Raw genomic sequence first — 27,968 nt, forward strand, 5'->3', positions numbered from 1 at the left:
AAAATGGTGAAAACTCACATAGGCTGATTTTCACCATTTTGGTTTTCCTAATTAAATTCACATGGCTTGGTTCATATATTACACTTAAAGCACTAAGCTAACATATTCTGAAATCTGTTTTCATCCGTAAACCCTTACTGAGTTGATTTGTCCTTATTTTCCAAAGCTACTTCACTTTCAAAGACTAAGGAGAAAAAAAAATCAAGGATTTATCTACTTTTCTAGGCCTGTGAGATGATATTAAGTCTCCTCCAAAGAAAAAAATTGTTTGTATCATCTGATCTGGCTTATAACAATGTTTAACTTTTAAAATTTTGAAATATTTTATGAAATTTTATTCATATAAATTTAAAACAAATGTTTTTTTTTTAATCAACAAAATAAATTAACGTGTTAGATATAATCCACGAATTGATGCTAAATTTCTAATCATTTTTACTTCTTCAAAGCCGTTACATTTTACTAAAACTTAAATTTTGTTACAAAAATAACTTTTAAAAAATTGCACTATTACTAACTTGACCTGTTTTAGTTTACATACAATTCGTTGTATTATTTAACCAAACTTGAAATATATTGTTTGCACTCCTTAACACATATTTTGTACTGCATTCTAAATTTTTAATTTCCATCGTATTTATAACGTAAACTTTTAGTTTACAATACTAATTAAGAATATCATCTATTGAAAATCCGTGTAGGTGAAACTTGATCAAAACCTACAAATGCAAACATCAGGTTCAAAAAATAAATTCATTTATCATACTTTGTGATTATTCATTAAATTATGAAGAATCTTTTCAGCTTTCCTCCAGATCTACGCGAACTCCAATGAACTATATGGAGATAACGAACAGTATTCAAGCTCAAAAGTCCATTTAACAAAACAGAATTGAAGCAAAGCAAACATTGACCTTCATAACATCAGAGATGTGATCAGGTCCCATGGGGAGTGAGCATCCCCTGCCGACCAGTCACACCCATCCTGTGCTTCTTGTCATGATTGGTAAATAACGGGAAAATCCGTCGACAATTTAGTGTGTAATGATCTAACAAGTTTGAAAAACGTCAATCAACATATGACTTAATGGTAAATTGTATTTGCTGACATGGTCATTGTATCGACCATCGAACTTACGAAATAATCACTTTTGACGAGGCTACTCTAGCGTATTGAATCAACTGAGAGATACAACCACATATGCAAGTAATGAATGTATATTTCTGCATAAGTAAGCAGAGGCTGACAATTGAAAAGTTAACATTATCACGTTTGTCATAAAGCTTGGTTGTTAGATTACCATTAACGTTTTTTTCAAGTTAAATATCTAAATATGAAACGATGTGTCAGACTCTCTGTAGCCCTTTTAAGAAAACATTACGACTAAGACTAAAATTTTCACCCATCCTACTACAATTATCTACATGTAAGCTGTGAAAATCTTATTTGTCAATTAAATTATTATTAAATTGTATCAATATTTGATGATTAAATTGTAAATAATAATTTAGGAAAAAAATATCTTTATTGGGTACAAAATTACAGAGTGGTGAAATTTTAGACTTATTGTAAGATATTTTGTGAAAAAGGGCCATCTGGTATCTTTTATTTCAAGCTCACTGCGATACATGTCGCATCGACATAAGAATAGAAATAACCATTGCTAATTGACAATACATCGTCGATATAACTAAATATCAAGTTGACGGCCAAAAGAAAAGTTCTCATGTATAAGATTTTGAACAAATTACTATAGTATCTTCATATAAATACAAAATACTGTATTTGATGACAAGGTCATTGTATCGAGTTAAGAACTTGTAAATAATGACTTTAGACAAGACGTACTGTTCAGTGGCGGATCCAGAGGGGGGGGGGGGTTACGGGGGTTGCAACCCCCCCTTTGGATTTGCAAAAAAGAAAAAGAAAGAAAAATATTCCAATGTTGTGTTTTTACCATAGAAACTGTTTAGTAAAAGCCTAACTTTTTAATGTACAAAGAAAATCGGTTGTGAAAACAAAATAATACCCTACCCCTTTACAAAAATAGGATTTTCAGGTTCAAAAATTTAATTTCCTTTCTTTTTCAAACACTTTCTGGTATTTAATCCATACAAATACTTTTTCCCAGGTTGATCATTCTCCAACTAAAAACCATACTCCACCCTGTATCCCACTGAGCTATTTATAACTATGTGTATGAGTACAACATATGTTAAAATAACTCTTTTCCCCTTCAACTCCCCTTTGAAAAATCCTTCAACCCCCCCTTTGAAAAATTCCTGGATCCGCGCCTGCTGTTGATATCCTTGTTTCATCAAATTGTTTGTAAATAGCTTATCTGTGAGAATTAATTCTTTCAAAATGAGTTTCATGAAATTAACCAAGTTTTCGGGGAACATTTAAAAGAACGGACCATTTTTCGTTATAGAGAAATATCGCAAGCTATTTTTCTTGCTTTTTTGCGATGAGGCGGAGTAGGGAGTTTTTCCTATGTTCGTCTGGACAAATTAAAGTTCACCGAGAACGAAATGCTTAATATCATTTTGGTTATCATTACTTGTATCTTTTCCTTATACTTTTCGCATAAATATGTTAAGTAACAAAGAATTTGTGTTCATCAATTTCAAAGAAAGTCATCAAGTAAACTTCTAAAACGAGGACAAGACCCACAAAAACAAGACCAAGGTTGATTTTCTTTTGTTTTTTGTGTCTATTAACTTGTACTTTCTCTTTTCTCAAGCGATTATTGTCTTTATCCGAGCCGTTAACGATTTAGAAATTGCTCTTCTATCTCATTCACTTGCTCCATTAATCTTACAGATATAGTGAAGTTGATAAAACTTTGTATCTAACATTGAACATGTATTCCTCGTTTCTCAGATCCATCAACAAGCATTTGGGGTGTTTTTAAGGAATGAAAACGTTTCAGGAACTTGTAAAAGAATCAATCATGCGGAACATCACTTTCCTCACCGTATCGCCCTATAATCTGACAAAACATTCCAACATTACCACCTGTATTGTTAGACGAAAAACACCCATAATATACAATACACTCTATATGCTTCTCTCTGTCAAGATGGATGCCATTTGGCGCGGTCTGCCATTCATCCATCGCCTCGGAATAAGAGCATTCGACATCTTTCATTAATCATACACTAGAAAATTTCATTAATCATGCAGGAAATTGTTGGAAAAAAGCGTTGGTGGAGTTAAGGTGGTCTGTTGTATAAAAATAATAAAAACAAAGACCTCCGGATATCTTTGGAGCAAAGGTGTTGCGGAAGATCGTTATGGAGGATGAATTCATGGGAAAAAACGCCTTCCTTTAATAGCATTTAGGACTTAGTCTTACAAATTAAACAAATGCAGAATCTTAGCAAAATTAATTCGGTGATTAGAAGAGATATTTCTCAGAATAAAATAATTTATTTTCGATCAGTATGTTTTATACAATTATTTAAATAGCACAAGTTTTTCATCAATAAATATAGAAATAGGCAATGTGTGAGTGAAAATTGATATTGCAAAGACAAAAGGCATGATAATTATTTTTACTCTTGCAAAAATAATTTAATATCAAAAATTAAAAATATGTACCTCTAATCTCAAATTAAACTATTAAAGCTTTGAATAAATATTCTTTATGACACATTTTCTAGACAGTGGAATTTAGCACAGCATTGAAAAATATTTGATTCGCTGAAATATTTCAACATGCCATCAAAAAAGTTGAGAGTGAGTGAAGAATTTACATACCTAGATTTCATATATAATACACATTATTTCGATTACCAGTTTAAAAATAATTCCAATTCTAAATTATGTGTTACTATTTTGGTCTTGCAGACAAGTTGGTGAAAAGGATGTATCTATAAATTAAAAGAATTTCAGGTATTTGTCCCTTTATTGCAAGAAGCAATTGACTTAATGATCACTAAAATTACTTTCAAATGAAAATATTTCTTCTTATTTTTTTTTCATTTTTATTTGGGGAATTTTGTTTTATAATTATCAATACTTTTTATACAACTTTAAAAATAAAATGCATCTGAACTATTTTTCCAACATCATGAACATACACAAAACATTTGTTGGATTATTATAATGTAATTATGATTATTATAATAAAACTTATAATATTGCATTGACATATCAGCATAATAAAGCACATAAATAATAAAAATAGTGAATACATGACTTCACATGCATTCACTTTCATTGTCTACAATGCATATGAGTTATCACAGACATTGAGGATAGGACTTAAGTTTAAGTTCCTTTTTTCTGTTGTGTCTATTAGAAACCCGTATTATTTCAACCGGCACAATGCACGTATAATGATAATGCTATAAATAGTACAGATAGAAATCCGTATAAAAGTTGTCCACTCTAGAATGGTTTTGCCCTTTATCACCTCACGTAGGGCTTCCGTTTTCTTCTTGCTTTTTCCTTTCGTCTTTGTGCTCTTTCACGTTGTTTTTGTTGCCGCCTCCGTTTTCGTCTGGCAAATCTAGTTATATCAGCTAGTAATGTTTTCTTTCCTGTAAAAAAAAAAAACATGATTTCATTTTTTTCAATTTTGAAAAATACTTTTTACTAAAAATACTTTTAAAAAAACCTTTTTGTCAATATGTTAAGTTTGTAATTGTGTGTTCTTTGTGCCAAATCCTTTATATATAATCACGATTCTTCAAGCATATGCTATGCTAAAAATTGTTTTTTAATTACATGAACCGAAATGAAATTTGTCAACATTGAGAAAACAGAATTCATCTTAAAAAAATTACTTGTCTTCTTCTAACCGAATACCGTAACTATAAACGGCTAAACAATTAACTTGAATCTTTTTTAACTCCCCTGAAAAATGAAAACAATTTTTGTGAATTTTTCTCATCCCATTATACTATGAAACCATCATTTTTGCTAATACTAACTTTTCCATTTTTAACACGAATCAGGAGAGGGCATGCAAGCATTTTTTAAAGATTTCTCTGATATACATGTTAAACATTGACATTTGATAGAAAAATACAAACTATTTGATTGATATATTAATTTTACATACGTTTTAATTTTAGCCTTGTCCTCTTTTTCTTATTATTTTTAGGATTCCTTGGTTTTTTATTATCGAGATTCTTCTTTTTTCCTTTCTTCTTTTTCTTTTTCCTCTTCTTCCTTTTCTTTTTGTTCTTCTTTTTCCCATACCCAGTTTTAATGCCCTTTCGTCTCCTACTACGTCCTGTTCAAACAATTAGAATACCTTCCATATCAGCAAAACTTGTTATAAATACACTGGTGAAACAAACTTTTATGATCCTGAGAAAGTTATAAAGTTATTAACAACGTCTTTAAAGAAAACAAAGATTTCAGCATCGGTGCCAATTAATAGGTCTTATCTTTTGCAAGGTACGTAGATCTTTGACTTATAGATTAATGTTGGTTATCTAATTATGGCTTTTTCGGGTTGTGCGTTTTTTCACAATGAGGGCTTATTAAACATAGTTGATCCATTGCAGAGAAAAACTTATGGATAAAGAGTGCAAGTAGGGGTTGTACATGTATGTACTCACTTTGTTGACACAAGTTACCCTGGTAACCAACTGGACACCGGCATTTATTTACGCCTATACAAGTCCCGCCATTTTGGCAGTTAGGTTTACACTTGCCTGTAAATGAGATTATCAAGGTATATGTGTAAATGAGTGATATAAGGTGTTTGTTTGCCTAAAAAGAAGTATTTATGTATCAAAATTTGTTTGAAATTGTGACACTTTACCAACCAAATTTACTGCTTGTTTCGTAAATGTGTGTAATCATAATTCTGACGTTCATTTTGAAAATTTTCAGCTACAACAAAAATTACTGTTCCTATGGAAATTTTGTGCTGATTAAGAAATAAGTTTTAAGATTTAGCCAAAAAAGTGATATCTTTAAGATTGACAACTGTAAGCACGTACTATATTGACACGCGTTTCCAAGGTAACCAGAGGTACACCAGCATACATCTTCCTGTATACAACGGCCGCCATGTTGGCAAGGTGACTTACAGAGGGCTGTTGAAATTCCAAAGTAAAAGCGTATAACAAAGTGTATGTTACTGGCTTAAAGGTATTTTAATTTAAAAGATTACAACATTGACGGAGCCATCTGCACTAAAACAAAATCTTAGAAATCAAACAGTTCTGATATAAATTCATATTAAGTTTTTTTCATATGTAGACTCTGTAGAACCTTGATTTTTGCAACGTTTACGTATTTTGATGGAACTGTAATTCTTATGTGTCCAGTTAATATAATTGTTGTTCAAATAAATTCCAACTTTATTAATGGAAATAAAAGACTGAAATTTGTTTTCTAATAATTGTTCTCATGCAAAATGGCGTTACATCTGAAAAAGGAAAGGCACAACATACATTGATTGTTTTCCCCATCCTTACCCCTCTCGCATCTTTTACCGGAAAAACCATCGGGGCAAATACACACTTCCGGTGACATACATGTGCCGTTATTTTCACAAGCAGGGTCACACAGTGCTGTGAAATGCGAAATTACGTCATCATTAGACAGAAAAATTACGAAATGTGAATAAAGATTGAAAAGAAAATCTTTTTTAAAAAAGTGCAAAAGTGATATTATATGAAATTTGTTTGACATAATATTTTTGCAGAAGTTGCATTGTATTACATGTACTTGGGAAAATAGAATGCTCTCGGGCTTTAATTGTTGTAATAGAGCTTCGTGTAAATATTCGTCAAGAAACATTTGTTAAAACATTACTCAAAATAATAAAATGATAAACCCAAGCATTTAGTTGAAGGTATCATTAAAAAATTCATCCCAGGAAAATAATTGTCAACCTCGTCTGTGCCTATATGATTACAATCATTTTCTTTGGGTGAAAATTTCCAGCTCACTTTAATTATCCTGGTAGGTATTTTTAGAACTTAATTACAATTCTGACAAAGAAGTAAGAAGGAAGATTAATCCAGTGACTTTAGTATACAGAGGCCATTATAATTTTTCACGGATTGAAACATAAATATTTTTGTACATTGGAGTTGTGTTTCTTTATTCGTTGCGTTTGTGCTTTTAGAAGTTTACTTCAAAGCAGTACTTACATTTTTCACAGCGAGGGCCGTGAAATCCTTGGGCACACTCACAAAAGCCATACTGGCCACAGCGTCCACCATTCAAACACTCAAAATTACAGAGATCAGACGCAACTACAAAAGGAAGCCACAATGAAGCTAAGCTGCAGAACTGTAGGCTATGGTTTTATATATTTGTCTTTGACCATAAAGACTATTGTCTTATACATAAAACCATAACCCTACAGTTCAGCAGCTAATTGAAGCTGCGAAAATTTAGATCGCTGTTGTCCGTGTGAATTTTTTTCCTACCAGCGAGCTACAGATCTGCAGCTTGCAGACCTGAAGACATTAAAATCGTATGAATTCAGAAAAAGAGTTAATGACCATACGGGGACTATTTTGATCTATACGTAGGAGGTTAATACATGCAAATCAAGGAATTTCAAGTATATTGCTAATTTTTGCTCTCAGTATATAACTAAAAGTATTCAATTTTTCCAGAAAAAATCTAATACTAGTGCTTTCGTTGCAAAAAGAGAAACAAAGATCCAGTTTACATCTGAAGGAGCAAAGGCGAATTTTGTGTTTTATTAAGTTTTACACAATCACATACTTTGAAGCACAATTGAATGTTAAAATAAAATTAAAGTGAGAGCATTTTTAGAATAGCCCATTTACCTATTGCACTACATTGTTTCTTTAATTTCAACTTCATGGGCGATCCCCGTATTGGTCGGCCATGTTTATTGAATATCTGTAATCCTAGCTCTAATCCAGCAATACCCGTGTCTCGGCCCGTACATGGTATAGACATCTGAAAAACTGAATAAGAAATGAAAACGCCATTATTCCATCGAATTTAAAGTCATAAAAATTAATAAATATATTTTGTTTCTCATCATCTGGCTTCTCATTGGATTCCAGTAGAATTTTCTTAATAATACAACAATGTAAGTGCTTATGTTTGCTTATTTCCGACAACTAAAAACTTTAGTTTCTAAAATTCTATTGTCAATGTATTTCATCGGTTGTTTTTTCACTTTTTTAAAATTGTGAATTATTTTTTAATTCCGAAAAAAAGAAAAAAAAAATTCCAAAATTTGACAAGAGAGAATAGTTAAGATAAATTATGACGTCATAATTCATGAGTTGATATAACTTTTTGAAACTTGAGACATTATGTCATCCTTGGTCATACATGTACCTTATATTTTAAAGATTGTTAATGAAAAAGTGAAAAGTATTCTCTGACAATGTTTGCTTAAGTGAAGGAAGATAGGTTTTGTTTTATGGCTATGACGTAAGCAACTTCAAACAGTCAGTGAATATGTTTCAATCATGCTTGATATTCTGAACACATTTCACACCTTTGAAACAGAAAGAAAGAATTTGCGTTTTCATTGAAATAGAATTGTCTGCGAAGACTCTTTTGTCAAGATTTTATTGCAAAACGTTTCCTTTAACCTATTGTAGAATGACCCTTTAATAAGAAGTGTATGGCACGCCAAATTCACAAAAATGAGCAAATCATAGTTTCACAGTCGATAAACTAGTTTTATCGGTTGTAAACTATAGTTTACGGACTGTAAACTATAGTTAACAACGTTAATCTATATTTTACATCTGTAAACTATAGTTAACACGATAATCTATGTTTCACAACCGTAAACTATACTTAACACTGAAAACAATCATAAAATTTGCGATTGCAAAACATAGATTATCTGATAAATACAGTTTCACGATTTGTAAACGATAGTTTACAAACCGTTAACTGTAGTTAACGATCTGATAAATATAGTTTCACGATTTGTGAAACTATGATTAACAACTCTTAACTATAGTTTACAAACGTGAATCTATGTTTATCAACAAAATCTATTGTTAATGCTTATTACAGACAGATAAACTTAGATTATCATTCGTAAACTATAGTTAACAACCGTTAGATGAAAACTATACTTAACGAATCGTTAACTATAGTTTACGGTTTGTAAACTATAGTTTACAGTCGATAAACCTAGTTTATCAAATGTGAAACTAGGTTTATCTCATTTTTGTGAATTTGGCGTGCCATAGAACTGTGTTTCATCTGTCTTAAAAAAGTATATTATAATAATGACAAAAATTAGAACATACAATGTTCACTGTATTCTATGTTTTAATTGTCAAGCCACATTTAAATGGTGCTGGTTAAATATTTGTTTTTCATTAAGTAAATCTTATCAGTCATTATCAAAGAGAAATGAATCATTACATAGGAAGACAAGCTACATGTAACAGTTGATTTTCATCAATTGGCAATGAATCTTTAGTTAAAAAAAAGTATTTAATCACGATATTCATGTATCTTAATTAAAATACTTTGTTTTTCCTAAAAGCAGGACTAGTGCTCTCTTTAAATATTTCCTAGCAATAAATTATATGACAGAAAGTTATTATATTGTGAATGTTTATCTTTTTCTTCATTAAGTTTCCAAAATGTGTTCTGCTAAAATGTTTGTGCTAACGGAAATATTTTAGAGTGACCTTGATCTTAGTGGCATGACCTCGCATTTTGATCACAACATATTTTAGGTCAATTCAAAAGCCATGATTGATTGCATTAAGATAAGCAGCAACACAGGCACTAAATAGGCAGGAACCATTTGCTTCACCATTGTTTACAAAGTGCATGTCTTAAATGACCTTGAAAGCCAAAACAAAAAACAGGAAGAACATTACTTAGTAGGCGGTTGAAGTTTCCAAAATGTCACAAAAAATTTTGAGTTTAAATTTTTAATTTCAGAAATTTAATAAAGACAGACAAAGGCATGTAACACTGAAAAATTAACCGCTGAATGATTTCTGAAGGAATGTGGAAACTATCCTAAAATCTGAAGCATGAATCTAATCGATGTAGAAAAGAACACTGGAGAAGCTGTTATGAAATAATTTTTAAAATTGTTTGTGTACAGTAAAACCTTTGTTATGTTCATATTCTTCAATACGTATTGCCATTGAAAGGAAATATCGCTTCTTCGATAACCTTGTCAATGTCGACCAGGCGCTTTGGTTTCAAGCATCTATTAGAGTGAGCGATATGTACTCGATAGCAGTATAATTGTTTATTGAGGGTTTGCCTCTTGTACTAATTCACTAAAAGTAGGATAAAACCCTTGAAATTACAAAGCTTATCTTTTTTGAAACTTCTGCAACAAGTTTCAAGGAATTTATTGGAATGGTTTTTTGAATATTTGTATGTAAAATGGAGATTTGGGTCATTGATCATGAAACAACAAGATTCAAATAATTTTAATGCAGACTTAACCATTATAATTAAAACAATCGAGTTATTCATATATGTTTCAGATCTGTTCTTATTATCTATTATATGCCATTACGAACAAGTCCCTCCCTATTGATATGTTTTAGATACTATGATTCTTTTGGCCAGGTATTCTCAGGACAAGGTCTAAAATCGTATGACATTTTTCCAGCACTTTTTTTTTAAAAATCATTCAATTTATTGTTCTTTGTAAAATTCTGTAAACATTTAAATACTGATAAATCTCTGAAAGATGTTCTACTTTCTGAGAAAATCTTTCTATCCTTTCTCCTGTGTACTCCTAGATCTTCGGTTTTTTTAAGACCTTCGCCTTGCAGACAAGATTGAAATCAATCTCAGACAAAAGCCAGGAATTGGCAGTATCTCTCCAACATTGGAACAAAACAAATCTAACGCATGAAAACTTCTAGATTTGACAGAAGAACGATAAAACGAAGCCCTTGTTAAGATGGTTAAACTTTCACTCTCCCCAGCAGGGGAATGAACCGAAATTACCCCTGCTTGTCGTAAAACATGATGGAGAATCGTGCAATGACACCATGTAGATAAAAACTATATTCTGAGGTACTTCCCGTGTACCAATTTACTACCCAATGATACCTTTGTGATGGAAAACACGTGTAGAGAGATTGGGATCAAATATTTGATTTTCTTGAAGTTAATTGTTAAGTCATTTTTCTTTAGAGCTTTAGGTTAATTTTTATCGCATAAAATTCTTTTCCCGTACTCTTAACTTCCCAATGTCAGGTTCGTTGTCTATATATTTAAGAGACTGGAGCAATATATTCTGAATATTGACGGTTAATTAGCCTCGTTCTTGATAAGTTCGTTTTTCTCTCTCTGACACTTGCGATATAATTAGCTTTTGTTGAAATACATACCTAAATATTTTTATCTTTTATGCTATATTTATAACTTTATCAATTCAAATATTTACCTGTTCAAATATATGTTCCAAATATATATTAACTAATTCTGTTGACAAAATTGCTCTCATATACTAAAGTGTAATAATTTTGAGAGAGAAAAAAAAAACTTTGGTGGCTATTACAGTACATGTGTACTTAATAATTTGTACGTGAATGTAAATTGATGATATATTATGCTGAAAGAATATACATTCATATTACTCCAAAATTACAAGAATTTAAATTCCTCCTTGATGTATAATGTTTAGGTCAACTATTGATAACTGAAGCGTTACTAGGATCTTTATATTGAGGAGATAACATTTACCTCCCATTTCCCATTAATTCATAGATATTATCAATAATTCATTAAATCTTGTTTATTTCACGTTATCATTCCCCTGGATATATCGAGGTCTAAGTATTTCAGCAGCTTCGCGCCAGTATATGTACTGCAAACGAAGCACTGCTTTAACATTGCGCTCATCCATTTCTTGGTCTTCCTTTCGCTATCGCACACAGTCACATATCTGTCTAGGAGCGACATGGAATCAGCGATAATTTTGGATATTTGTGGGACAAAACGTTTAATTATGTAATATTTATAACGGCTGGTGATACAAACTGGAAGTTTATTGCGATGTGAATCATTCGTGGACATGATACCAAGATGCTTCATCTAAGTTTAACCACGTTATCTGTGTATGATAACTTCTAGATCCTTGGAAGGAATATTTTTTAAATAAACGAGATATTAATATACACAGTATCATAGGCTCCTGTTTATATAATATGCGATACATTTTTATTGCCAAGCTAAACATGATAAGTTAATTCAGCACTCATAATATTTGAATATCTTTTATGCAGCTGTACAGTATATCAGTATGTCATATGTCGTAAAAACAACGCGGGATATTTGAAATAATTTGATTACATATCTAAATTTTCATCCCTCTATATAACCTAGGTCAAGTCAATGAGAACATATCGTGCATATTGAAACATATACGTTTTATAAAACAAAAGACCCTTACAACAAAAAAATGCAATTAGGAATTCTTTGAACATTTTCATGAAGCTTTTGTACTAGGTCTTCTTCAGAAAAAGAATATTATCCCTACCATTGACAAAATTTAACACGAGCTGAACGAAATTTCAGTTTTAAGCGATTTCCCAGCTGAACGTACACTCTACTTGTATTCTCTAAATCTTTTTTAGAGTCATTTTGTTTTAAAAAATTCAGAAAATGATGGTCCCCCAATGCATAAAAAGTTTTTATTGGATCCTGACAGGGATCTTACAGTAGAGCTTTTATATGTACAAATTGTTCACAAGTGTCCTAAATGTTTTAAGTTCACTGGGATATTATTTTTCAATTAACAATTAACTCTGATTAACAATATAGTTACATCCAATTATATGTTGACACGATGTATCTCAGTGAACTTAAAATATAAAATACCACAAAGACATTCATTTGACAAAGTCTGAGAATCTGTTTTATAACTTGAAATTTACTAGAAGATGGTATGATGATACCTAGACAACAAAACTTTAGGATCAATGTGATGGTATAACTTTTCTATCGTCAAAATGTTCTCCTCATGTACATGTGTAGCAATATATATACGCTTATCACTTTCAAATAGGGTTTTTGTCTCCAAGTTGATTCAATACGCAAGAGCATGCTATAAGTACCAAAAAAAATCTTAAACGAGTCGGACTTTTGACGAAAAAGTTGTTAACACAAGGTTATCGATCATCTCTTTATAAGTACGTACATGTATTATGGTCGACACAATGACCTTTTCGGCAAATACAGTCTAAGAATGGGTTGCAAGCTGAATGATTTTTTTTTCATATTTATTGTAAGACCATTATTTAAAGACTGGACCCTCTACGAATCTTTCATATTTCCGATCATGACAAGGAGCACACATCAGGTGTGACAGGTCGACAGTTGATGCTTTTTCCTCTATGGCACCTGATCCATGTGCATATCTGATTAATTTAGAGATATGGTTTTACTCTGCTTCTAATTTGTATAGTTATAATGAATTTTACAGCTTGATAACTGTTTGTTATTTCATATCTTGCGTGGTTTATTTAGTAATTCCTTTAGACTTGTAGAACAAAATATTATTTGTACTCTCACTATTGGCTTGATTTAAAGATAAACCTAGATATCGCTGGGGTAGAATTCAATGTCAGAAATCATTTTTTATATCATATACATTTCACTTGGCATCATGGGGTACTAGTTATAATATTCTAATGTTAGTATAATATCTCTGCTTAAATTTTCCCCTTTCCGATAGTATACAGTTGAAGACAATGATATTTCCGATTTAGTATATAAGTAATAGATTCAGATATGAAGTCTTTCTAGGTAATATAATGATCTGTGTAATCAAAATTTCAGTGGTAATTTATTTCTCTTTGGACATTATAATTTTGCTATTATAAATGTTAATTCTAGCTTACACATGGAATAAATGGAGATAACAAACAGTCTTAAAGCTCAAAAGTCCATTTATTTATAATAAATCAATACAAATCAGGAGCAGAACAATCTCTTATCTTTTTTTAAAAACACCAGAGATGAGATCAGGTACCGTGCAGGAGTGAGCATCTCCTGCCGACCGGTCACACCCATGCACCGCGTGCTCCTTCAGTATATAAATAAATAATAGCCAAACAATAAATATGAAAAACGCCAGTCAGGATTTGACTTACTGGTTTATGTAGATTGTACAATGTGTTTGCTGAATCAACCACAGAACTTACGAGATAATGACTTTATATGAGACTGTTGATAGTCTTGTTTTATATAGAACGATTCAAATCATATTGTGGAAGTTGATTTAATATACTACTGTCCAATAGTGCGCTTTGACTTGTGTATAAAAAAAGGCATCGAAACTGACATTGAATCTTGACACTATAGAGAAATTGACAATGTGTCGGCATAACATTTCCTGACACTAGAGAGAAATTGACAAGTGTTAGAAAATTTCATGACACCGTCGTAGAAATTGAAATTGACAGTAGAACATTTTTCTGCCTTTAATGAAATTGACATTGTGTCGGTAAAACTTACTTTTTGGTCCGTCCGGTATGACACCAGAAGATGGAATGCTAAGAAGTGGTTTATACAAGAGGTTTTCGTCCATGGATTGTAAGTCATCAAACCAGTAAGTGAACTGAAAAAGAGTACATCCATGTTTGTGTAAGAAAGTTTTTGAAAGATTATTAAGAATGATTTTACAATCATCTGATAGATTAGAAATTAATTAATTATTTACTTGAATTTGATTTATATACATGCATTAAGAAATATGGAAAGGCCAAAATAAAATTATAGTTTGTTTGGAATTGCCTCCCGCCTCATTGAAATGCCCACCTCCTGAAAAAATTTTATTGACCAAAAGTAGGAAGATTTTTTTTTTATTTAATCAATTTTCTTGCCCATTACATTTATCACATGCACCATACAAAACACTGAAATATAGCGTCAGATCTATGTAAAATTAGGTTTTATTGTTGATGGTAGATACTTTTTTTAAAAGTTAGAAAACGCATTTACTGTTTACTGAGATTTTATCCAAAAAATTATCTTCAATTAAAAAAAAAAATTATTTCCCTCCCTTCCTCCTGTGTCTGAAACCCTTCAGGGGGCAATTCCAAACAAACAATTTTTTAAGGATGGCCAAATTTATTGATTTACAAAAATTATCACCAACTGGTCATTTGTTCTTAGACTCTGCGTAATTTTCTACACTCTGTTCTTTTATTGCAATTCTTTGTGACACTTTTTTTAACAAAAAGCAATGATCACTATCATGCTGTAATTTATTTTAAATATACTAGAGGGTAAACGAAAATTAGTTAATATGATGTTGTATTTTTTGTGTTTACCTCATTATATGTAAGTAATACTGACATTTAACTTTGTACATGTATTTATTTCCTTGGGAAACATGCCATTCATTCGTAAACGAACCAGTCGTTTAGCCATCAAAAAAGTTTTGCTGATGTCTTGTGTTTAATATACTAGTAAATGAAGTGCCTCATCTTTTCAATCATATTCAGTATATTATGTAAGATTTGTATGTACATCATATCTTTATAAATGTTGCATAATCGTTTGTGATCTATGTTTAGTATGTTTTGCTTTGTATTATTTGTTGTTTACGTAAACGTATGATTTGTTTGGTTATTTTTTGTCATATTATCATGTTTTGCTTTGTCTTATTTGTATGTACATATATGTTTGATATTCTGTCATTTATTTTAGTAAATAAATGACCTCTTCGAGACAAGACATAACATTCAGTAGAGAAATAGATCTATTCCTCTACTGAATGTTATGCCTTGTCTTTAATAAGGAGGTTAGGTTATTCAGGTAACCATAAATTTACAAATCGTCGTATTTCTTCTATTTTATCCGTCTATGTACTTCATTTTTCATGCATACATGTACATACCTTTCACATGAAGGTATAATTTATGAATATGGATTTCTGATAATATAGACAAAAATATCAACATATAATTTAGTTTTACTTGTAACACGTCATTTGATTGGATAAAAGATTTTATCCATTTTCTATAACATAACTTGCCTACGTCACAATGAGTTACGTCAAAAAACGTATTACTCCGCTTGATAAAAACAATTTGCCTGGGGAAAAACATTGTCTCACAATGAGTTACGCGGTTTATAAAGCGTAAACTGCCCCAAGTTATGTTATATCGTATAATATAAGTTGAAATAAGCTTCTTTCCTTAAATAGAGCCTATATAGATCTGAGTAAATCGAGTATTCGTGTAAATGATATGTGCATGTGAAATATGTAGACACAGAATGGATATATTCCATGTTTTCAGTTTATTCACGAATAAACCAGATTAACTTGAAAGGGGTATTTTATAAAGGTATATTGTCTCCTAATGCTTTGAAATGTCGTAAGATGGTACTCAGACGTATATTGGTGGCTGTTAGCATAATCCAAATAGATCGGTAGCGGAAATTCCCATCGTCAAACCCAAGTTATGTCGGGATTATGAAAAAATCGAAGCTATTCACGAACATGTGCTAAAAGGATTTGCATTAGAAAGGTGTTGCACTTAATAAAATGAAACTAAATAGAAAATTGTAAACGTTTCTAATAAAAATGTCCCTTGAAACTTTTTTCAATGAAATACTGGGCCTGAGATTAGCATGAGGTATTTTAAGCTTTCAAAATATTTCTTAAAAGTCATCGTTCAAAAATTAACGTACGATTAGTTCATTTGATTTCGATTAACAGTGATTAATACGTTAACTAATTTCCCGATAATCCTGTATAACCAGTGAACTTTAAAAAAGAAGGATTATTCTGAAATACAATCCTTTATCTGGTTAGGACTTTATCGCATTGTACCCATTAGAAAAACATATGGCGATAGAATTATTTCAAGCGACAATCTTTCAAGTAGTTTAAATTCGGTGCAAGTGAAGGTTTTTGCAACATTTGGTCTGGTTATCGTGTGATGGTCGCGATATTGTTCTCGTTCTACATTCTCCTCCTAAAAGAACACCATCCTCGCCCCTTTTAACATGTCTTTACCCTATTTCATTCCAATTTTTCTTAAATTTTTAAACATTTTCGTATTACTTAAGTGGAAATTTCCTTCAATGATTCAATAATAAACCTCTTTATAGATAATAAACATGGAAGCTCAATTAGACAGGTCATTTATAGTAATTTTGTTCAGGCACCTAAGCGACTTCCGGCTTGAGGGTGGGCAAAAGAAGAAGGCGCTTGTTGGCAATAATTAGACCAGCCTGCTATAATTAGTAAGATCTTTCCAGGAGAATGTTAAACGATGTGTAAATGACTAAACTACTTCATATCAACATCTTCGTCCCGTGCTTTCCACGATATTTTACAGCAAGCTAGCAAGACAGTTTGTCCCTTCTCGGGTCAATGGAAAAAGTAAAGCAGATGCCACGTTATTTTCAGGGTCAGGTGGCCTTTAGGGCGATGTGAGTTCCATTTTTACAATAGGGAGGAGATTGCCATGTGTTAAAGGTACACAATCATTCATGTTCGAAAAAAATATGTTTTCTGTTATTCCCAATTTTTTCTTCTGATAATTATGTTAATAAAAAATTAAAATGTAGGCGGGGATATAAACCATCTTGTTAAAATGGGTGTTGTCTTAATGCTCGGTTACCTTAGAATTTTTTTTATTTATTTTTTAAAATTACTTTTTTGCCTAGAAATACTTTCTCCATGACGTATAGATGGTATTAAAAATAACGAAGATTTATGGCTTTCATTTATGAAGTCTGAAATTTATCGTTCAAATATTTTGCAACAATCATGTTTTAATTAATCAATAAACAAACATACTTTTCATTGCAAAAATCGCCAAAAAATAACCCATATGTCATACAATCGTAAATTCCTGCTCATAAAGAAAACCTCAGTTAGATTTATTATCTTCGCATTTCATTCATAAGATAATTAATGTTGTCAATAAAAATAAAAGTAAAGTCAGAATTTATTGCCTAAATTGTTTTGGTTATTTTTTTTAATTGATAATGAAGTAAATTTCAAGAGGTGGTTTCTTGAAACATACTTGACGGTTTTAGCAAATGAAACATGTCCATTGCAACATGAGTTTAACGGTTTGCTTCATGGCGATATCGGTCTCTCAGACGCCTCGAAATTCTCCGTGTAACCACACAAAAGTTTATTAAACCCAATTAATTTGTAATTTTTGGTAGCAGGCGTGAGAAGGTATGACAGTTTAATCTGAAGTAATCCTTTCTGATCGCGTTTTCATTGCTTGTATCCCTAGTTCTCTCCGTCACGCCTATTTCAGATCGCGGCCATTTATCATGAGGTGCCGATAGCGCGCAGGGCGACAGACACTGTTTACGAACAATATTAAAAACTGCAAACTCGTCAATGATACAAACATAGCATTCAAAAGTGTCATCTTTTACAATCGTTCAATATTTGAGTGTCTCAACTCTATGCAAACACGTGCAAAAAAATCCCCACCCACCAAAGTGTACACTTAGATACATGGTAACACATTCCGATGAAACCATTTGATGCAAAAGCTCAGGTCTTCTTCGCAACTGAACATTTCTTTAGATGTCAAAGACACAGTTTAATCATTTTATATAGTTAAATTTGGGTTTCATTGACTCATCCTAGCACTCAACGGAAAAACAAATAAACATGAAAAAATATTACATTGTCATTCAAAGAGGGGCTTGCCCTCTAATTTTTATTTTTTCAGGATTGCAATGAACAGAGAAACCTGAAATGAAAGAACCTATATGTTTGTTAAGAAATACTTTTTTCCCCTAATTATTTAACAAAGAAATGGAACTTTTTAAAAATACAAAACAAAATGCTTTGGGGATTACATATGTTCAGGAAAACCCGAGTGAACTGTGTTTTACTTTTTTCTGAATTCAAATCTTGATTAAAAAACCATTAATGAGATATGTTTCAAAAATGCTTATGAATTCTTCATGATACTGAAATTTAATTTAAATGAATACATGTATAAGTGAACTCAATATGAAGTCTAAATTAGAACTTTTTAGATTGAATATTTTTAGTATGATATCAGGATTCTTGACGAAGTAAGTGGTCATATAAAAAGATACAAGTTTTTAAGAGCAATTGATGTTACGTCTTTTTATTAAAGCTTTTTTTTTATTGTCTAAACAAATAAACCACATAACATCATAAATCAAAAGTTATTCTATCTTAATGACAAGCTCGTTTAAAATGATGTATGATAGATCAAGATTCCTTGCACGATTTGGATTGCGCTGTTCACTCGTTACTCCAAATCAAACGCACGCTAATATGCTTAGTGGTTCGGTTTATTCCTAACAGATGCAATCAAGCACACCTCTTCAGAACAACGATAAGGGGTTTTTTTGCGCGTGCTTCATTTTTGCATAACACGACAGACTTTTAGACCTAGAGATGAAATGCTTCAAGGAATGCAAATAAAAAAATAGACAAGTATGAAGTTAATGAAGAATAGAAGTGGTAAAAGGGATTGCGAATAAAACTAGAACCAAATCCTTCCGAATAAAAACGGAAAAATCTATTGGATTCAAAAAAAAAAAATGATAGAAAGACATGGATCTTTAAAAAAAAATCTATTGCCGATTCATTTCACTGCAATAGCATGCAATTGGAGAATTGACTGGAATTTTCTTTCAAGATGACGATCGCCGATTCATTTCAATGAAATAACATGGACTCGTAGACAAGAATTATGCGACTGATTTCACTTTTTCTTACTCATCTTCGCAACTGCAATAATAACAAAGCCTTGAAAGTTAAAATAAACTCATGAATGAATGAGGACACCTAGCTCGGTTGGCTTTCATTGTAAAACAGTTGCATGCCCACCCTGGTAGCGTTAAATTCTTGTTCACGTGAATGCATCGGAGATTCGTATCAAACGTGACAATCATCTGCCTCAATTCATTCAAACAAATTTCAGTGGGTAGAAAGTTAGTCGGATTTCTTTAACACATTTACTTGTACATGATTTTCCTCAGACCCTTTAAAACTTTAAATATCTCAATCAGGAACCTGTATTTTTGTTAATAGGTGCTGAAGACGATTTTTAGCTGTCGTATCACGATAGGAAATTTATTTCGGGAATTAATTATAGAAATCAGTCTAAAATGTCTATCAATCAAAATGAACTCTTATAACATATATATTCAGATAATATTGAAGAGGAGATGTATTTTTAAAATAGATATAATGTTAATTTTTTCGATAATTTTCGAAAGAGAAAATTACTTTGAACCAGCAAAGAAAAGGAAATTAACAATATACATGAAATTCAAGAAATTAATCTTCATTAAATTAACGAAAGATGTAGTTTTACTATCAGTGCAATTATGCCTGATTGAAAACAATAAAATGGTAGCTGTCTCCTTAATACAAGACAATTGAAGAAAGGGAGAAATAGTGTGCAATATCAATCAACATGAATCTAATAAATCTGGTGGTTTTCTGGCATGCTGACGTTATCGAAAAGTAAAAAGGAATAGAGCTCATATTTTATTTTGGAATTTTTTTAACTCACTGCCTTTTAAAGCCTGTTTACACGATTGTCACACCCTTGTGTTTAATCATTGCACGTTATCAACTGCCTACTGGATATTGGACCCTTTCTCAAGAGCCCTTTGGAATATATGATATCATTGTTTAAATCTCTGTTGAAGATGTTAGTACAGACTTAAAGGTATTTGCTCATCTAATAAAACATTTGGAGGACTTTACAAGTTTGCATGGAGAGGCTATACCTTAAAAGCGACCGAGATCTCCTCGGAATAAAACAACGTCCTTCAAAAATTATTAAGAAATTTTTCAAAGTTTTGGGGAGATTTTATGGATGAAATAAAATGAAATGAATTTGACATAACATTTTCATTACAGATAACGAATTCCTTCGATGGCGAATTTCGATATATATTAAGAAAAAAATATTTTGATAAGGTTTATTAAATTATTTATTATTATTTTAATACTTTCAGTAATGCGCATGTTCTCAAACATGAGCAACGGATGGCGTAATCTTACTAAAGAAAATCATTTTGATTTGAGTTTGGAGAAATTGCAATTGAAACAACCATCAAGTCATTAAAACATTTAGATCCAAATAAATCTAATGACAAATCATATGATGCCTACTGAACACCATATGCAAAATACGTACAAGTTTTTAAGACTCATTTCTCTACTTCATTGACAAGAGTTCTGAAAACTTGGAGTTTTAGCCTATACAACATGAAATTCCCTTCAAATAAAGATAGAGAGATTATCCATTGGCTCAACATTCAATGATTAATGACATATTCATAAATGTACTAGTGTGCTCAAAAATCTGAATACAAGAACTCATTTGTGTCAAAATTTGACCTTTTTGTACCTATCTCATTGATGAATAATTTTCATTGCCAACGATAATTATAAATAATACCAAGTAACAAAACTGGTAAACACTGATTCGTAATAATCAGGGAAAGCAAAACTTAATTATGTTTTGTATAAAAATAGAAATCTTATAATTCAAGAAATATGATGTCAGGATCTTACAATGATAATAATTTACAGATTTACAGTATATTTTTTTTAAAAAGCATAAACCTTGAACAATAACTAATCTGCTATAGCGAATCCAGACGAAATAAGGAGCAGACAGTGTTCTAATTACCCTGCATTATAGCAGTGCTGCTCACGCGGTGTTAATAGAATTCGCGTGGCGTTTGTCTCGACACGGGCTCTAATGAGCCCAAGATTTTTGTCGTCTGGATAACCTCGAATGTATTGTTTACTATTTTCCTTTCACAATTTTTCATTGTGTCAGCTCCTAATAGAAAACGAATAAATTGAAAAATTGGGTGTGTAAGATGATTATGAATGACTCACAAAACTTTGACCTTGACATTGACTGGTTTACCCAAATATACATTATGTGTCTCGATTCACTTACCACCTCTGAACAATTTTGTTATAAATAAAGCATACCTTTTTCATCGTTTCCCTCCATTGACGAGATATCCCAAACATTCGACCTTGACTTATGACCTTTTGAACCTCAAATTATAGGTTGTACCTCGTGTACCAAACATCTATTGTATAAGGTCAAATAGAACTCAACATACGATAGCCAGATAGTGTAGTGTAGGCTAGTAAGTAAATATTGTTGCAGTAGAATTTATGAAAATCTTAATTTCTTGCAAACCCTAGTTATTTAACCTTAAGAGAGGAATTTTCAAGAATATCAGACGTTGAATAGATATAATGCAGTAAACGTCAGTTCTACATGCAGACAATTTATTGCGAAGCGAGCAATCAGTGTCACTAGTATTGCAGAAATCGGCTTGAGAAGACGTTTTAATTTTATACCCTCCTGTCTAATTACTCAGAAGTAAACGCTGCTTGCTCTTATTTTGTCTTTTCGGAAAATGTATGTTTATATATACAATAAGTGCACTAAATTCCCATTTAACCACTTGTTCCGATATAGGAGTAAACATAGCGCTCAGAGATTTCTTTAATCTTAATATTTATATCCGAAATAGGAATATTATACATGTATATACCAGTATAAGATTTCTTTTAAAATAGACAAAATGTTTTCTGTATCGGATCGGGTTCAGTGTTTTACATAAACTTAGGTGTTTCCGTAATCCGCCATGGCTGCGCCACTTGACCTCTCCCCATCCTCTGCGTTCTTCTGTTTATAATAAACGTCAAAGAAACGTGTTTTAGTTCCAAATCTGTTGCCCCTTTCCTGTTATTATGGTGAATGTTGATTCAACAGTCGCACAAATATTTATCTGTGTAGTCGAGTGCCTGGCGAAGTTTGTATCGCTTTCTTAATAGCTAGTAATAAGTTATTTGCAGAGCATTTTACAAACGTGACGTTTCTCTGTATTTTTCGGGTAGAGGGTACAATTTCATGACATATCTTTCAATGCACTTTGATGTAATTGTTCGAAAGAATCCTGATTTCATTGGTTTGTTGTTTCAGTTTAGAGACTTTCGTGGGTAAATCTTTCTATTTTAGTTGGAATTATTTCATCGAAGAAGAAACACCAATTAAATGAACAACGACGGGGAAAATATGACCTGAATGCCATATCGACACTTAATTGAACCCCTTCTCAGTTCGTTTTTACTTTTTGAATCTTAAAAGAAATAGATGAATATATGTGTACAGCGTACGAAACTTTGTCTTTTGTTCCTTTTTATATGGTTTAAAATGCTCACATCAATGCATTAATTGTCAAAAATCATTAGAAATACATTTTTAATTAATTTCATGACTGATTTTCGGTATATTATTACAATGTGGGAGTCAATTTATTAAATGTAAATTCGTATTGACTCTCGTTGCGTACTATAGACGCGAAATTTAACCCTTCAATTGGCCTCCCGCGATTTGTGCATTCTTATTATTTGTATTGTTCGAAATTAAGAACAAGGTCATTTTGATAATAAACATTTGTAAACAATAAGTAGGTTTTTTTATTTAACCCCGGGGTGTTTTTTTTTTCTATTTATAAACATAATTACTTTTTGAAATCTAACACTTTTTCTCTAACTGGAATAAAATATTCTGTTCTTCAACCTACAAAATCCTGACAAAGAGATTTTAAGAAATCGACCGTTACAAACACACATTTGATGTGTCAAACCTGTAGTTTGTCCCGGATAAAGATATGAAAGATTTATCCCTTACCAGTCTTTTGTGGGACCCTTTTGCACCCCTCGAAGACATTTTATTCTTTTGGTCATTCAGTTGCCATTCAATGTCATTTGCATTATCTTCTTAGCTTTCATATAAAGACCCCGATGAGTGTCGGAAAAGGATTTTTATTCAATTTTTAAACGGATGAATTTACGAGCGATCAGTGGTCCTTGGACGATAGCAATTTGCTTTTTGCTGGTCGTGCTCGAATAGCTTTATAGAATGAAGACACTAATTGGCGTAAGAAAGAAAAAAGACCCGTTTCCTATCCATCTGATATCTATTTGAGATTAAGGATAGCTTTGTTTTGGAACAGACAAAAGAGATCATTAAGGTTTCGGGCATTTTCTACGACATTGTACCACTGACAAATACATAAATAGTCCTTAAATTTTTCGAGGTTTTTCAATTTGGTTATATTTAGAATTGCAAACATTTAGATTCGTGAACACCATGGAATATATGTTTTTCCCTATGGTCATCAAACCACTTTTAAGACCTTTAATTTACGACGTAATGTAGAAAGCCGTGTTTATTATCTTGCACATTTTGAATCCTGATTTTATCTTACCATATCCGGTCCTGCTTCCCAGGTGAGGTTGACAGTTTCTACTTCCGGTGGAATGACGGGTATACTTTCTTCCACAGTCGGATCAAGTAGATATGGTGCAACAGATCCATCACTGATAATGAAAACTTCCAATGGATACCCTGCAAAACGTACATAAATCTATGACTAGAACACAATATTCTTTTATATTTTTAGAGTGACAGTTTAACTCTGAAAATTATGATATAATGAGCTACCTTCTGGAGCATAAAATTTTGTGAGGAGGTTTTGAAAGCAATAATTAATACAATATAAAATAGAAAGATGATTATGACGTTCATTTATAAAAGAGTAAAGCATTACAAGCAACACCGATTTATATTATAGTATGGGGTATGCAAAAAATTGATGAACGGCAATGTAAACAGGGACATATATATATAATCATGTTATTCTATATCATTTCCGAAACAGAAAAGTTTTCAATGGGAAAAGTTTAGACATCAAATTTTTAACCTTTCAACAGATGACAATTCATTGTTAAAGAAAAATGAAGAACATTAAGCAAAGGGGGAAAATAATAGTACAAATTGTCTGGTTCTAAGATTATGATTGTTTTCCCTTTTCCTTACGATTTGTTTTCTCGCGTTAGGAGAGGCCATAAAACATTTTAAAAGAATTAAATTTAATTTACAGATGTTAGATTCATTCATTCCATATGTGTGAAATCTTGATAAGAAAGTCTCTCCTATTGCAACAAAATGACATTTTAATGATGAAATGTTCAACGTTTAAACAGATATAATACGGGAAATTCTGAATATCAAAGTCTAGCGGTTTTTCTAAGTGCACAACATTAGTGAAAACGTCTGTATTTCTCGTATACATGTTCAACTGTTATAAGAATTGTTCCTTATCTTCAGGCAATTGTCGAGTGCAAGGTCTTTTCTCTTATTCCAATAAATTGCTTTTGAACATCAATAAAATGATATAAAGTGCTAGCTGACTTTTCACCCACTTTTTTTAAAGACGAATTTTTCTCTGGTGTAAAATTATGTCAATAGTTTTGCTTTTCATTATTTCAAGTGTCGAGGATGAACCTAGTGTTTCAGGGGCAAATTCCTTCAAGTCTACATTTCACAGAGGCGCTTCCCCTCAAGCCTAAAGCCAAGGTTAAACCATTTGTATGATTATTCTATTTATGCTTTCAAACAAGATTTTTACCATGTGTTTTACAACCGTCCAACAAGCTTCAATTTCGAAACTAACTCATTTTCGATTAAAGTTCCATTAAAATTCCATCAGTTATTCAAATTCCTTACTAAGTGTACATTGAATATTATTTCAATAACTTGTGTTGACAGACACTTGTAGTGTATATTTACAAATCAGCCAAATTATACGATAAATCTAATATCATTGAAATACGAATTATTCTCTTTATTTACAATCGAGATGATCAAATTATGCCTTGAGTACGGTATTACTTAATATTCGTCGGGTAACAATTGCCACAAATTTGATAACAGATTTTTAAAAAATTAAATTAGGTTAGGGTGATTCATAAAACGTAAATTAACATGTGCATTGCATAAAACTGGCCCTTGTAATATTGATTTGAAGAACTGATTAACCTAACATGATTTTGGAGGTGATTTTATTTATCCAGGTGACAAGCTATGCATATTGCATTATAATTTTCAATGAATGAATATATAACATTTCATTTTCATCCGCTCGTAGAAAGAAGAGTTTAAAATGTGGCCATTGTATTAAATTAGCTAAAGATGAAACACGATATTTAAATATTACAAGTATAAAGAAACTCTAACTCCTGCCTTGAACTAAATGAAAATGTTCTGGTCATGGAATTGGCTTCTCACGTTTAGGATAAACTAAGACAACCTTCATTAACAAATTATTTATATAGATTTAATTTTATCCGCACTCAAAATCTATAAAGAAGAAGCAACAGCTCATTTGTTTTAAAATATCAGCTCCCATCTTTTGCCGATATGTTAAAAAGTGGTAATTATAACATCACAGCGAGACTCCATATTTCATATAACATCTAATGTTAAAGCTCAGGCTGATATATTTGTTTTTGAGTGATATGCTTTAAAACACGCTGTGAGATGTCTGTATCCAAATTAAAACAGTAAATCTTCATTCATTAATGATCTAGATATTACAAGACGTCGGTACATTATAGCGTGCCTCATTGTAAAATATCCCATGCAAAAACATATAAAAGTAAACGAAAAATACACTCCGATCGTAAAATATGAATAAAAGAACGACCCAAATCGCTTACAGGCACTTTAGTTTCGGAGATTGTAATTTTTTCCGCCTTCAATCCAATAGGGACAACTGGTGTGAAATCATCAAAGTAGCTCAAAGGTAGCTTTCACGTTTTCTTTTACCAGGAAACTGAAAGCTGTGGTTGTTTTGGTGTCGACGAGAAGCGATATCGTTGAAACTTACATGCTTTCCTGTCAAACTCACGAGGGAATTAGTTTCATCGGAAACAGAAATCGAACACGGAATTCTTACAGACGAGACTTACTTTTTGAGAATAGGACAATAAATAGAGATAAGTTTTCTTGGTCCCTGTGAAAAAAAAAAATTAAATGACTTACCGAAGAAGCTAGCTATTTGTTTTTCATCAATCCACAGAGCTAGTTTAGTCCGTGACCTCGAAATAGATGAAGGTAAAATAACTATGATAAAGAACATGTGATAAAGTATCATGGCTAAGGCACCGGCAACTTTGATTGTGGCTCTACACATCGTTCCACCCGGGAAAATAATTCACAAAACACGGCAACTTCTTCAAGAGTTTTAAAAATTTTATATCAATAAAAAGCCTAGATACCATGATAGTTTTTCCCTATCACAGAAGAAACTTCTTAGATCCGGTAATTCCTGCTATAGGACAAGCTCACTTAAAACACAAGTGTGTGATGAAGCATAAGGTCTTCATGTAGTTTCTTTGGTCGACTGGCCTTTGTTGAAAAATATAAAAAATACTCGAAGAATTCCTCTTTGAACTTAATCACAACTTTTGATACGATTGTGTCATAAGACCAATCTAGAGCTGCAAAGACATCGTGGTCTAAGTCGAACATGTTAGCATCTTCTAACGTTGGTTTATCCCCTAACGGTGAAAATGGCTCTATTCAACCCTATCGCCAGACGGTAAGCGGATTCTGTGCTAAAATACCACCTCTCTTTCACGGTTAAACAATGCAGTACTTTTTGACCAAACCAATCGTCGTTTCTTTTAAATATCCCTCCTAGATCATGCTTCGTTTTTATTGTTTGCGATTAAAAATAATCTCGGCTTTCACAACCAATCGAAGGTGAGTATCAGCTACTTTTGTTTCTTTCTTTAAGAATTTTGAAAGGTGGAGAGAGGGCAAAAACTCGTTAATTTTAAAAAAATCTTTGTTGTCAATCAAAAACCATCTCGTGTAATGTTTTGCTCAATCAAACAATGATCTTTCACAATGAAAATATCCAATGAAGATTTAATGGTTCTGAGCTATGTAAAGAAAACTCCTCCCCGACCTGCGCCAATGCGAGCGCATTTTTATTATCAAGTGACAGTAAACAGATTTTCAATATTTCTTGCTGAATCGAACACGCCGAAGATGCCCCGACGTTGGCACCAATATCATGACCACTTGCTGCTTCATGAATTGTTTTCTTTGAATGTAAATCAACTCATATCACACGGTAGTCTTCTTCATGAACAAATGTTCCATATCTACAG

General features: G+C 31.9%; 1 protein-coding gene across 2 annotated transcripts; it reads right to left on the minus strand.

The window, feature by feature from the left end:
• Positions 1-4,047: 4,047 nt before the first annotated feature.
• Positions 4,048-27,968, minus strand: LOC134268495 (wnt inhibitory factor 1-like). Of its 2 annotated transcripts, none has more exons than XM_062750766.1 (10): positions 26,833-27,968; positions 24,215-24,354; positions 14,438-14,540; positions 7,777-7,920; positions 7,126-7,230; positions 6,421-6,540; positions 5,965-6,060; positions 5,578-5,673; positions 5,073-5,246; positions 4,048-4,548 (listed from the first exon to the last, which is right to left on the minus strand). In XM_062750766.1, the coding sequence occupies exons 1-10, from the start codon at positions 26,981-26,983 to the stop codon at positions 4,418-4,420; spliced, it is 1,260 nt and encodes a 419-aa protein (XP_062606750.1). In that variant the 5' UTR covers positions 26,984-27,968; the 3' UTR covers positions 4,048-4,417. The 2 variants fall into 2 exon arrangements, with proteins under 2 accessions (XP_062606750.1, XP_062606757.1); XM_062750773.1 differs by having other exon boundaries at positions 4,050-4,548; positions 6,445-6,540; positions 26,833-27,967.

This window comes from Saccostrea cucullata, unplaced genomic scaffold (genome assembly GCF_032062105.1).
Source record: "Saccostrea cucullata isolate Sc308-1 unplaced genomic scaffold, CSIRO_AGI_Scuc_v1 ctg721, whole genome shotgun sequence".
Taxonomy (NCBI): Eukaryota; Metazoa; Mollusca; class Bivalvia; order Ostreida; family Ostreidae; genus Saccostrea; species Saccostrea cuccullata.

Excerpts from the sequence above, each read along its gene's own strand:
- LOC134268495 (XM_062750766.1), bottom strand. The coding sequence starts at position 26,983 with ATGTGTAGAGCCACAATCAAAGTTGCCGGTGCCTTAGCCATGATACTT. Across the intron at positions 24,355-26,832 it reads ACAAATAGCTAGCTTCTTCG|GGTATCCATTGGAAGTTTTC; the intron begins GTAAGTCATTTA and ends TACGTTTTGCAG. Across the intron at positions 6,541-7,125 it reads CGGCCCTCGCTGTGAAAAAT|CACTGTGTGACCCTGCTTGT; the intron begins GTAAGTACTGCT and ends CGCATTTCACAG.